Below are 13,673 nucleotides of genomic sequence, written 5' to 3'. Positions count from 1 at the left end.
AACCTTCAGGATTAGTACTCTCCCACTTACAGACACAGAAACTAAAATTGAAAGGTTAAGGCCTCCCCCAAAGACCCAGCAGTAGCACAAGGGAGATATGGGATTAAAACATAAGCCTGTCCTGGGAGCTTGGGTGGCTCTGTCTGTTAAACACTTGCCTTTGGCTCAGGTCATGATCCCAGGGTCCTGGGATCGAGTCCTGCACTGGGCTCCTTGCTCAGCAGGAAGCCTGCTCCTACTTCTGCCTGCCACTCCCCATGCTTGTGCGTGCAATCTCCCTCTCTGTCTCTCTGACATATAAATAAACCTTTCAAAAACAAAACAAAAAAAAATAAAAACAAACAAACAAAAAAACATAGGCCTGTCCCTTTCCAAAGCTGTATCCTGAGTATAATCCTGACTTCCTAAAAAGAAATGTGCATTACATAATTCCACTTTCTTCATTGATTAAAGGAAAAGGGAAGCTACATGTATTGAATACTATAAGGGACTTGACATGTGCTATATCATTTAATTTCAAAAAAACCAATGAAAGACACATGACAATTAAATATTTACCAATGTAGACATCAAAGCTTAGAGATGTTAAGAAACTCTCCCCATTTTACATGGCAAAAGTAGCAGGCAGAAGCAGGATTTGAATTCAGGTCTGCTTTCTGAAGCCATGCTCTTTCCAAATTTCTATGATACTTCATACTTCTCTAAACTTAAATTCTTCTTTTCTCAAATCCTTTAAGATAGGCATTGGTGAACTTGTCTGTAAAAGGTCAGATAACAAATATCTTAGGCACTGTGGGGCAGTGTCTCTGTTGAAACTCCTCAACTCCTCCAGTGGAACACGAAAATAGGCAAAGACAACAGTAGACAAATGAGTGTGACTCTGTTCCAATATAGCCCCTCTTACAAAAATGGGCAGTGGGCCAGATTCTGTCCACAGGTGGTTTGCCAACCTCCGCTTTAGGATATCCTATTCTCTCGTACATACTTATTAAGCTCATTTTCAACTGTTAAGATTTTGCTGTAATATCCTCTCTAATGTGAATACTATCCTGATTCCCCCTTGTATTTTTTCTACCTCAGCCCATCTTATAGGTCTCTATCTCCTCCTCTCCCACATCATCTCTGGCTACTCAGACAACTCTCCTTCTGAATTCACACAGCAACATCCACAGTTTGACACTCAAATTTCTGTAGCTGCCTCAGGTAAACAGAGTCTCTCAAGGGGGCTCAAAGTAGAAACAGTGGCTTATGCATACATGTTAGGCAGAAGAGTAACATACACTACATATTACACGTTTGATGGCTAAATCACTTAACTCATAAAATATACAATCTTTAATTATTAAGATAACATTAATTTACCTGAGCAAAAAATAAGTACTTCTTCCTCCTACCTTGAATACTGCTTCATGTTCAGTATACCTTTTCACTATGAGAACAGTAAAATAATAAACTGAGTAAATGCTTACTGGAATAGGAGGTAGCATCCATCTTTCCAACTTTAACTGGAGAACCAATATTTTTCATCTCAAGACCAACTTCATTCCAAATCGGTTCCAGTTTTTTACAATGGCCACACCATGGTGCATAAAACTTGTTGAGGGAAAAAGAAAAGACAACCACTGAAATGTGCTATTGTGTATATCAATTTTAATTTTTAAAGAATCTCTTTGACTAAGTGATCTGATGAAGAGTTCATTTTAGACAAAAAGCCTAAATATAATTTCTAAACTAGTTACGTAAAAGGCAAAACATACACACGAATCTAATTAGTTTAACGCCTAGCATATACCTCAACACTGATATTACCTTAAGTTCATTTAAAATGACTACTTATTCCTATTTAAAACAGATAATTTACAGTAAAAACATCTTTGTTCAAAGTCAGTCTACGTCATATATAAGACGAATACATGTACATCACACACACCTCCCTTAAGTGTTCACGACAAACACTGGTCTATTTTTGTAATGAAAATCCCAACACCACAGGTACCTTTGCTACTTTGAGCGTAACTACTAGCGAGGGATGGGCCATCACTAAGATGACTGGCTTGGCAAAGGGACAAGGTTGATTAATCTAAAATCACAGTTCCTTTTTCTTCAGGATCACCAGAGGGCTGAGGTAAAAACAGGTTCCTCCAGTTAAATGGTGTAACAAACTGCATCTTGTACTTTCATGAAATAAGATTTACCTACTTTCAACATTATATTACAGAAATGTTCAAACATGCACAAAAGAAGAGAGGAAAAATTAAACAATGGACTCTCACGCCCCATTGCTTGGCTTCAGCAACTGTCAACTTCGCGTTCTCATTCTCTTTCGCTGCCACTCTACTACATTTTTACTGGGGCAAGTTAAAATCCCAAACAAGATGAGGTTTACATACATTCTAAACTTGAAAGTGAAAAAAGTAAGATGAAAATCTGATTTTGTTCCCCATTATGATGAAAATAAGATTTTTACTGTCAAGTGATAATAACCTAAATAATTTCTTGCATAATAGGAAAAAAGAAGAGTGTATTCTGTAGTAAAATCATACCGCAATCTCCCTCAGACATAATTCATATGTCAACCTCTTCGGAATTTCAGCAAAAACAGGTTCCCTTGCCAGGAACCTTAAGGTCTGACGTTTACTTTAATATAATAATCTACATAATACTACGTGACAAAACCTGGGTAATATACATAAACACTAACTATATATTACCCTATCTATGTGGAGGAGAATTGACAATCATACTTAAAATGGCAGGGGTAATCAGTACAAAAATTTACATACTCACATCCACAAGCCAAATGTCATCTTTCCGATTGTCTTTAAACCTAAAAAACAAACATGAGAAAACAAATCTCTGAATGCATGTTTGTTTGTACTTTACAATACACGGGGCTGATAAACTGATAAATACTGGAGCATAGAACAAATTCTTTCAAGTTTTTATGTAAAATTTTTACTAAGTGACCTCTAAATCTTATCCATTAATCATCTTTTATTTCTTTTAATTTTTTTTTAAGATTTTATTTATTTGACAGAGAGAGTGAGAGAGCACAAGCAAGGGGAGCAGTACAAGGAGAGGGAGAGGGAGGCTCCCCGCTGAGCAGGGAACCTGATGTGGGGCTTGACTGGAACCATGACCTGAGCCGAAGGCAGATGCTTAACCATCTGAGCCACCCAGGAGCCCCCATTAAACATCTCTTAAAAAGCACAGAACTGATAAAGTCATCAGGAATACAAAATAATAATAATAATAATAACAACAACAACAACAACAACAACAAATTGGAGCACCTGGGTGGCTCAGTCTGTTAAGCATCTGCCTTAGGCTCAGGTCCTGATCCCAGAGTCCTGCGATCGAGCCCCGCATCAAGCTTCCTGTTTGGTGGGGGAGTCTGCTTCTCCCTCTCCCCCTGCAGCTCCCCCTACTCATGCTCACTCTCCTTCTCAAATAAAACCTTAAAAAATAAATTAAAAAAAAAAATAAGTGGGGCTTGGTAGAAACAGAGATACAGGCCTCAGCTCCTGGCCCCTCTACTCCATTACTCTTACGCATCACAGCGAGCATAGCTAAACTGAGACTGCTGTCCTTAACGAGGTCTGCTTCCAAGACTGGCCCTTGGCTGGCATCCGGGAACTTCAATTTCAGGACGATTTCCACCATTTCCTGATAAGATAGCTCACTGTCCCAACGCTGTGCAAACAAAGTAGTTTTATGATGAACATCTGCTTTCCTTCCAAGAGTCTGAAATTTTGGTACAGACTAGGCAGGAAGGTCCTTACGTGACCACCCCCCAATAAGAATCCCTAAGCACTGAGTCTCTAATGAGCTTCCTTGGTAGAGAACATTTCACACATGTGGTCACAGCTCCTGATGGAAGAATAAGCACATCCTATGCGACTCTACTGGGAGAGGACTCTTGGAACTTGTTCCTGGTTTCCTCTGGAATTTACTCCACAATGGCTTTTCCCTTTGTTGGTTTTGCTTTGTGCCCCTTCACGGCAATAAACCATAACTGTGACTTCCACAATAGGCTGAGTCCCCTGAGTGCTCCTGGTCAATAACCAAGCCTAGGGGTGCTTTTGGGGACCACCCGACACAAGAGCCTGCAGTTAAAGAGTTCTCCTAAAACAGCTGTGATCATCTGATCATGTTACTCTTATTTGACACTTTTTAGGTACCCTTCCATCACCTACAAAAAGAAGTATATGTTGCTACACGTTCTCATGTGCTGGCTCCACTCAAATATAAGCATCCCATGATTTCTAGTCAACCCACGGTATTTATCACAGCTAAATTCACAGTGTTTATCTGACTTTATATGTTTTTTGTGTTCACATCCTATCCAGCTAAAAGCATTTCTTACTCCATAATGCCTTCCTGAATTCCTCACAGCTAGAAACAATCTCTCCATACTGTCTTTAATCCTCTTTAGGATTCTTATCAATTTCCATACGTTGTATTTACATATTATCCAACCATAAATATGCTTGTTTCATCTTTTAGTACCTTGCACAGTGACCTATATTTAATTTATACTGAATGAATGACAAAAGTTCTTTATGGGGATATTTGAGGAAGATTCTTGAACCTACAGTTAAGACAAAGAGAACACCTGTCCAGTATCTGAGTTCTTCAGTCCAACGGCACTCACATCTGTCCAGATGTGACATAGTCTGTCCTGCACCACGGGCAAGGATAGCACCCTCAGTCAATCCCCTAGATCTTCTGCCTCTCTTCCTCTCATGCTTAATAAAGTTCCATTGTATACACAATGGAACTACGCAGGCAAAGTAATACAGCCACCATGAGCAAGTTGCTGAACTAGACACCTCTCATTGATGGTCACTGTTCTTGAGGCAAACACTCATACTCTGCACCCGGGAGCGGGAGTTGGGGGGATGCAGGAGGTTACGGTCTCCCAGTCCTTAATATTTAATAGCCATTCTCATCTCCCACTGATCTGAGTCTTCAGGAAGGAGTTGGCATGGAAGTCCTTTATAGGGTCCCCAACAGAGACTGGAGTGAGTAACTGTCAAACTGAAGGAAGGGGACAGACAACCGGACAAAGTACCTGACTGGGGAACTGCTGCATTGAGACCCAGGCCTAGATGTGTAGACCAGGCTGGGGAATCTCGCCCCTCCCATTCATCAAGCCCATACTTCAGATATTCATTAAAAAACTCAAGCAGCCTTGTGGATTAGGGGGGGGATATGGAGTTCAGAGAGTCTGTTGTACGCCCAGGACCGGGCCAATTGCTGGGTAGCTTGAACATAAATTCCAGGGCTGTTATCAGAAGCAGTGTTCTCAGTGAACCTGAAGAGGAAAAAAATGTGGTCTTGCGGGGTCTGGAGAGTGTGGCCGGGGTCCACGGAACGCATGCAAATGGCTAGGTGAAACTCAAAGAATGGGTCAGCTGATACTGGGACACGATGGATGGCACAAGGAGCCCAACCGATTCTATCTGCCAAGAATGCCTGGCCCACTCACTTGAAGGAAACCGTCTGGGGATAGCAGTCTTAGCCTTGGCCAAAGTCTGACCAGAAGAAGGCTTTTTCATGCTGTCTTCTTGTCTTCTCACCACAGTGGCAGTCCGGGTACTGTTAGCCTAGTCTAGGATGCCGTCTGACCTCCCACAGGCCATCCTCTCGTGATTCCAGAGGCAAATGATTGGGCAACTGCTTGCTTTGGTGTGGAGAACGATTCAGTTTCCATACTGAGCTAAAAGCACGATATGCTCATTGGTTACGTCTCCTTCGACAGCATCGGGGCCTTTCTGGTGAGCATCCACACAGGCTACAAGACGCTCTCTTGATGGGCACTGCGTTACACGCAGCACTGCTGAGTCACTATGCTGTACACCTGAAACTAATTTAATTGTAGGTTATAAAAACATTTAGGAAAAAACACTTAGGAGGAGCAGATGATCTCCATCCAGATGTCTTATCTCCATAGGGGGCCCTGTTTTATACGCTACACAACCAAATGGCCAAGCCATTAGCCACAGCCCATGAGACAATAGCAGAGCTCGTTTGCTGGGGCTGGAGCAGTAAGCAGGAGGTGCAGGAGGAGTGGGGCAGATGATCTTCCGCACCGCATGAAGCTGCCCACGGTGTAGGGCTCTCCACCACACTTGATGAAGGACAGGTCTCCTTCAGGTTGGATGGCAGCCATACCCAATTCCTATAAGTTAACCCACAGGAGCCATTAGTGACCAGGTCCTAGCAGTTTGTGTGGGTCCCCATTGGGCCCGAGGAGGCAATGCCTCCTTTGGTGTTATCGCCGAGGTGGAGTGGCACTCATGAGACCTTTTCGTGGAGTTGCAAGACTCCAGATGGGCTCCTGTAAGTTCCTTCTCCACTTCACTTGAGACCAAAAGCGGCCCCTATTTAGCAACGTGACTGAAAGTTCTGCTTGTGAGCCTACTACTGCACTCATCCAAGGCCAATAATCATCTCTTAAAGGGAGTGTACGTTCAGCCAATGACTGGTCTGTTCCAGCCTATAGTGCTGTCCTCCTGCCACAGGCTCTGATCAGTGACTTGAGAGTTTGCTGACATGTGTAATTCAAATGGCAGTTGTGGATCAGAGCAGATCAGGAAAGGGGGAGGCCTCGTGGCCTGCCATAGGGCCTTCAGGGAATCCTGTTGGTTGGGGCCCCTCTCAAGAGCAGCAGCCCTTCTGGTTACCTGATGGAAGGGTGCCATCAAGGTCCCCACAAGGCTGTGTGACAGCATCAGTAGCCCATAGGCCCACCAATCTCTGGGCCTCCTTTTTTTTGGCCGGGGTAGGGGGGGAGTCAAAAAAGGTCAAAAGTTTGGTAACAGTCTCCTCGGGAATGGATGTTACCCTGCTTCCCAGATCAGGTCCAGGAATTAGGTCCTTGTATGTTGCCTATGTTAAAAGCCCAGCCACAATGTCACTTGTGAGTCAACATGGCATCCAGTACTTGCTGGGCAGTGCCCTGTCCAGGCCCTCTAGGGAGGTTCTCATCAACACAGTAAAAAGCCAGTGTTCCCTCCAGATCCAAGACTTTTTCCAGACCATGGCCTCCCCACTGATAGCACAAAGATGTGGAATTAATGAGCCTTACAGAAGGACATTAAAGATGTGCTGGAATCCATTCCACATGAAGGAAATTGACCCTGATCAGCCCATTGGGGAGGGATACTGGAAAATGCATTTGCAATGTTAACTGCCACAGAGCAAGCTACCTCCAACAGCCTCTTCGTGACGTCAGGTACCACCAGTGACTAGTGCAGAGTAGTGAGGGACCTACCAGCAATAGCAGTCTCCTGGTCCCCAAGGCCTTGTGCAAAGGCCAAACAGGGCTACTGAATGGAAAAATGGTCTCACAGAACACTTTGTCTTCCTTCAGCTCAGCAATCAGGATGGCTGTTTCCTTTACTCACCAGGCAGCCAATACTGTTTTCGGAAGACTAAGAGATACTAACCAAGTAGGTTTACAGTCTTCCACATGTTCCATTAAAATGGCCCTAATTATAGCAATTTGCACTGGCACGTAGGGACAAGGGTGACTGCGAGTACACAGAGACAACACAGCTATACCAGTAATGCATTTAGTAGTAGCGGCTTCAAAGTACTCACCCTGAGCCAAGCCTGAGCAAAAAGGTCATCACAGACTCAAACCTGGGAGGCATTTTATGTGTCCTCCTCATCGTGGTAGAAGGGGAATTAGAGATCCCACTCACTTGTGCATGGATATCCCGAAGGCCCAAGAAGTACATTTCTCCCCCATTTCCCCAATGAACTCTGACCTTGGCACAGGATGTCCAGCCCACCCTGGGGATGGGGGACCTCAATGTAACACCTATTCAAGGTCTGGGTAGATGTATAGGGCTCTTCCACTCATCTGGTGGGGACACAATTTGTGATAGAGGGGCTGTCACCATGCTGATCCTAGTGGAACTGCCCATCAGATCCCTCATAACTTAACATCTGGCCACGAGGGCCCAGTAAAGAGCCTATCACTCTCCTCCTTTGAGACCCCATTATTGAATAAACAGACCCAGAAACCTTTTTCCAGAAAGGCTCCCGTCTGGGTTGCCCATGAAAGGGTGCTCCGTTCCCATGCTTACGTCACTCTTCGTGCTGGTCAATCTTTGCTGGCTTAGTGGTGGCTGCTTCTTCAACGTCTGGATATTTTTCACTTAAGGCTTGGACTGTGTCACAGACTGAATGAACTGATGAGGTGAGGAGGCTTACGTGGGTCTGGTAACAAGCAGGAATAGCAAATAGAAACCTAGAAATCTGAGTCTGCCTAACAGTCTCATTATCCACTGTGTCCTAGTCTCTCCATGGAGACCCAAGGGATCACCAAGATGGCTCACAGAGCCTACAGCCTCTGTGAGAGTAGGGCAGCGTTCTTCCTTGACAAGAAACTTGTCACGAGTGGGCCAAAACTGTCAAGTTCACACAGCATCCAGCTGAAAGAGACAGGGTCTTAGGTATCTATGCCTGCCCACACACTTCTTCCTTCTCTGCCACCCCCCTTCCCCCCAGGTAAAAGTCACCACCGTGAGGGCATTCTAAAGGAGGAAGTCTATAGTGATAGAGCCCTCAAGACACCCAGTGTAATAAGATTACCTCCATGTCAGCAATGGTTCCCTTCAGGGGCTCCTGGGTGGCTCAGACAGTTGAGCATCTGCCTTCAGCTCAGGTCATGATCCTAGGGTCCTGGGATGGGGCCCAGTTCTGTGGGAGTCTGCTTTTTCCTCTCCCCCTGCCCCTACCCCTACTCATGCTCTCTCTTGCACATGCTCTGTCTCTCACATGAATGAATAAAATCTCAAAAGCAAAACAAAAACAAAAACAAAACCACCATGGTTCCCTTCAGAATCTGCTGTCACTCCCCAATATCCATTAGCATGGCTAGTAAAGTGCTCCCTGGGATCCTCAGGAATTCGACTCTTCCAGAACAGCACTGTGTTCATATGACCACCCTGCTACTGTACCAATTTTGTTGTGTACAGGTAGTTAATTAGGACAATAAGCCAAACTGAAAGTAACAGTCAAGCCTTTATTCACTGACTCTGACAACATAAGCCAACAGGGGAAAAAAAAAAAAAAAGAAAAAAAAAAAAAGGCACCAGTTCCTCAATGTTCCATTTTTTGAGTGGAACAGTACCAGGCGAGGGTCAGGTAGAGGCAGCAGAGACAGAATTCACCTCTCTGCAGAGGAGCACTGAACCAAAGGCTTCTGCCTCTTTATGAACCCATGGAAGGAGAAGGAAAGAGGGAAAGGGACGGGAGTGGAAAAGTATTGCAAGCAAAGAAAGCGCCTCAGCCAACCCCTAGATAAGGTCTTGGTAGATGCCTAGGAGTGCTCTAGGTAAGGCCCCCAATAAGGAGGCCTCCAAAAGAGGCCACTTGCACATGCTAGATATGCATGTGAGCCTGGCTAGCCTCGGGGCCCGGGTCTATGATTATAACTCCCTCCAGAGACTGCAGTGCACTAGCTGTGCACCAAGTCTGGTGTGGGGAGAGCAGCTTCCCCCAAAGGCCTGTCAGGAAAAGCCTTGCAGTTACCTATGATCAGGCCCGAAAGACCACACATAGGATTATGGTCTGTCTGGAGCTGGACTCCTCACCCACCTATCTACTATAAACAAGACTTTCTGATTAATGCTATGGTACTATAAAAAACAAAGACACAGTATGATTACTAAATTCCAGCACCTGCTCAATCGTGATATAAGCAGAAAAGCTAACAAATATAATGAAGAATGATAAAACAAAACATAGAATCGTCAGTAAACTCTATTGAGTACAACCCCACTTTGTACATCTATAATAGCACTCAGGACAACTTCTGAATCAAAATTAGTGCCATATGAACACCAGTCACTAAGGTTTCTATTATTAAAATAGATTCATGGAAACATTTAGATAACTCCAGAGTTTAAAACAGTTAAGATACCATTTAAAATACATATATACTTACGATTCATCTAAATCTTCTACAAATCCTTTGCAGAAAGCCATATCAAGTAAAAAAACTGAAAAAAAGGGAAAAAGGACAAAATGTTTACAATAAATGCTGATTTATTGTTTCACACTACATGCTTAGTCATCTATAAGATGTTTTTGATTTTTTACAGTCTATCATAAAATCCATCACTGATCCATTCCAAGGAACGAACAATGCCTAAGCATATGTAGTCCATTGCTTTCCTATTCACTCTGCAGGCACCCAGGCTGTGACCCGCGAGGTTTATGTAGGCTAGTAAATCTGAAACACACAGGTTCTCTTTCAACATAATTTTACTCTCATCATTATTTTTCCTTTTTCCATTCTATCTTTTGTTTTTTTACACAGAAATCATTCTTCTTTATTTCTTCAAGAGTAATTATCTCCTCCTCTGTATAAACTCCAAATGCACTTTCAAAACACTATGTTTTATTTATTTACTTATTTATTTTTCAACTTCATAGGTAGAAGCAAAACTGGGCGACATCTCTAACACTAACAGTTCTCAGCCCGGCACACAGGGGGAACCAAAAGGCTGCGGAGGAAGTGAACCCACCACAGTGAGGACCAGGGCATTCGATGCTGCCAAGAGGAGGCTGAGAAAGGCCACCACCTACTCTGATCACTTCTCGCACGGCACGGTCCGGCGACCTGATCATGACCTGTCCTTGGCCATCATGACTTGTCCCTGGCCATACCCCCCGGTGGGTAAAAATTCTTCGGACGTGACAAGAGTCAGAACCTAAAGTCTGGCCACAAGCTAGGGTGGTGGAGCCTTCACGCCTATGAATGGAGTCAGCGCCATTGAAACTTCCTGCCACACTAAGCAAACAATCAAATGGAAGACAGGCGCATCCTTTTCTGGCACGGGTCCCCGGCACATCCGCATTGGGGGAAGGACCCAGAAGCGGGGTATATTTCGGAGGATCCCAGAGCCTCTCTGAAAGCTGGCGGGAGACCTGTCCAGGCCCGACCCCACCCGGGAGAGGGTCCCCGCGCGCGCCGGTCCCATCGCCCCCACTCCCATCGCCCCCGGGCGGCCCTTACCTGTGGCGCAGAGCCGCAGGCCGGCGCCGCGTCTCCCAGCTGCCATGCTTGCTACAGGAGAGCCGCAAAAACCGCGGAAAAGAACGAGAAAAAACCTGCGGCCGCTACTTGCCCTCCCGGAAAGGGAAGCTGCCCGTGGGCGCGCAGATGGGAAGCCCGGCGCAGAGGGCGGGGGCGGGGCAGGCCGGCCTCCGCCACCCTCTCAGGACCCCTCCGGCCTCCGCCTCTGAGCATGCGCAGAGCTGCGGCGCATGCGTGGAACTTGAGCGCTTGCGCAGTCGTGCCTTCAAAGTCTGTGTGCTTCCCGCTGCCTTCGGGAGCGTGGGAACCTAGCGAGTGGGCGCCTTCCTGTGGGGGCGGAGCGGCGTGTGGAGTTGGGGGGCGTTTCCGGGAAGTTAGATCGCAGCTAAATTTAGAGAGGAAAGTGAGATAAACTCCAACGCTGTTTGAAGTTTAGTTCTGCCGGGTCTCTCGCTTGCAGCTTCTGTGCAGCGAGCGATCAAATTCGCGAGAAGAGGTGGGTGTCAGCGCGTGTAGAAAGATGGAAGACTACGGATGTGGGAACCTCCGTGTATTTTTTGGAATCTTTGACCCTGTTTGCGAAATGAGATTTCTGCTCTGGTAGTAAGCTCTATTAATGCGTTTTTGCCAACTAAAGGAGTCCTGTCTTAAAAACTGTTTCTCTTGGAACCTGAAAAAGTGAAGTTGATTATGAAATACAAGTTTTTGATGATTCGTTCCTGTTTTTTTGATTCCTTTTGATAAGAGTAAAATACTATGAAATATTTGCTGCTGTCTTCACCTACACAACACAGAATATTTATAAAAGTGATATATTTTTATAAGGTGATTCCTGCTGCAATCACCACATCTGAAGATGACATTTTTTATAGGACCCAAAATATCAGAAGATTTAGATTAAGTCAATTAATTGAACATGTGTTATGAGAACAGAAATGGATTATGATGTCAGCCAGGTCATCGTGGGTTCAAAATTCCGACAGGAAGAGATCTCCGAAAACTCTATTCCTAATGACCAGAAGATTGAATTATGATCTGATTAAGAGCAAGCCCTAGATTTCACCCATTTAATGCATACAGCATAGTATCCATTGTGGGCCTTCAACAGATTCAAACATTTTTTTAAATTGTGTGTCTAGTCTATTTTGAGTTTAATGTGCATAAATATTTAATCCTCCTACAGGTTCCCAAAGTAGGAATTACCTAGATCCAGGGGCTCAGAAAAGGCAATTTACTTAATAGCTCCAAATAATGGAATTGCCATTTGAAACAGTTTCAGACTCCACAGCTGCTCTTTTTCTAACCCAACACTGCCTCACAGATCTCTTTCTGCTTTAGAATGCTCTCCCTCCTTTTTTCTCCCCCTTTCAGTCACCCTATTGTGGCTAATGTTACAAATGTTTGATCAGCCAATTTCCCTTGGAGTTATGCTGGGTTCTTCCCAATTTAAGAAAGGTATTAACTGTATGATTTTATGTACATAAGTTTAAAATCAGGGAAATTAATAGTGTTAGAAGGCAGGGGTACAGGTAATGTTTTCTTTCTTGACCTGAACCCTACTACACAGATTGGCTCACTTTGTGAATATGCATTGAGCTCTGTCCCTACAGTTTGCGTGCTTTCTGTATATATAGTCTAACGATGAAGGTTTTAAGAGTAAATACAGCTATGTAAGTTTTTTTAATGAAAAGATGATCATTATATGGTGTTAAAAAGTGCTTCTCAAATTGTACTAAGCATCATTCACCTGGAGTACTTGATAAAACACGGTTTCTGAGTATTCCTTTCAGAATCTGGCCAGTAGGTCTGGATTTGCATTTCTCACAAGTTCCAAGGCGATACTGTTGCTCTGGCCTGAAGATCTCATTTAGTGTTGAAGGAAAATAAATCCAGAAAATACCATTCATTTTTAGATTGCTTTGTGTAAAATACCTAAGGTGAAAAAAGATTTAGAAATAAAAATCAAGGTTTTTTTTTTTTGTAGTTATTTTTCCTTGATGACGTGTAATAGTTTATTGTTAGTATTAAATGATACTTAAAAAAATCTCTGTTTTAATTGAAAATTTGATAAATATTAGATACAACCCACATTAAAGAAAGGTCTCTGGAGTTCTTAATGTATTTTTAAGAGTTTACAGAGGTCCTGAGAATACAAGTTTGAGAACAAAGTGAACTTATAAAACTCTGCATTAAATAAGTAGGGAATGTATAATGTAGCATACATTGAAGAAAATTACAGACCTAGCATATCATAAAGTAAGTTCCAACAGATTGAAAAAAAGTGGTATTATCAGTGGTTTTTTTTTTTAAGATTTTATTTGTTAGAGAGAGAACAAGCAGGGGAAGCAACAGGCAGAGGGAGAAGCAGGCTCCGTGCTGAGCAAGGTGCCTGATGTGAGACTTAATCCCAGATCCCTGGGATCGTGACCCAAGCCAAAGGCAGACATTTAACCAACTGAGCCATCCAAGCACCCCATCAGTGTGTTTTCTGACCACACCACAGTAAGATTATAAATCTATAAAAGATAAAAATATCCCCTAAATCTGGAAATTTAAAAACACTTCTAAATAACATCTTTGTAAAAAGTAATAGAAATTAAAATATGCTTAGAAG

General features: G+C 43.6%; 1 protein-coding gene across 1 annotated transcript in view; it reads right to left on the bottom strand.

Moving 5' to 3' along the window:
- Positions 1 to 11,272, bottom strand: part of TMX3 (thioredoxin related transmembrane protein 3) — a gene marked incomplete at its 5' end in the record, with an annotated part of 44,281 nt that extends 33,009 nt beyond the window's left edge. Inside the window, 5 exon segments of the mRNA XM_080821086.1 lie at positions 1,470 to 1,593; positions 2,788 to 2,827; positions 9,965 to 10,019; positions 11,039 to 11,224; positions 11,227 to 11,272. Of these exon segments, the coding sequence (XP_080677212.1) occupies positions 1,470 to 1,593; positions 2,788 to 2,827; positions 9,965 to 10,019; positions 11,039 to 11,224; positions 11,227 to 11,272 (451 nt within the window).
- Positions 11,273 to 13,673: the final 2,401 nt, after the last annotated feature.

Source organism: Martes martes, assembly GCF_963455335.1.
Source record: "Martes martes genome assembly, chromosome: 13".
Lineage (NCBI taxonomy): Eukaryota > Metazoa > Chordata > Mammalia > Carnivora > Mustelidae > Martes > Martes martes.
The sequence above is the reverse complement of the archived record's forward strand: the minus strand, read 5'-3'. Positions and strand labels throughout refer to the sequence as shown.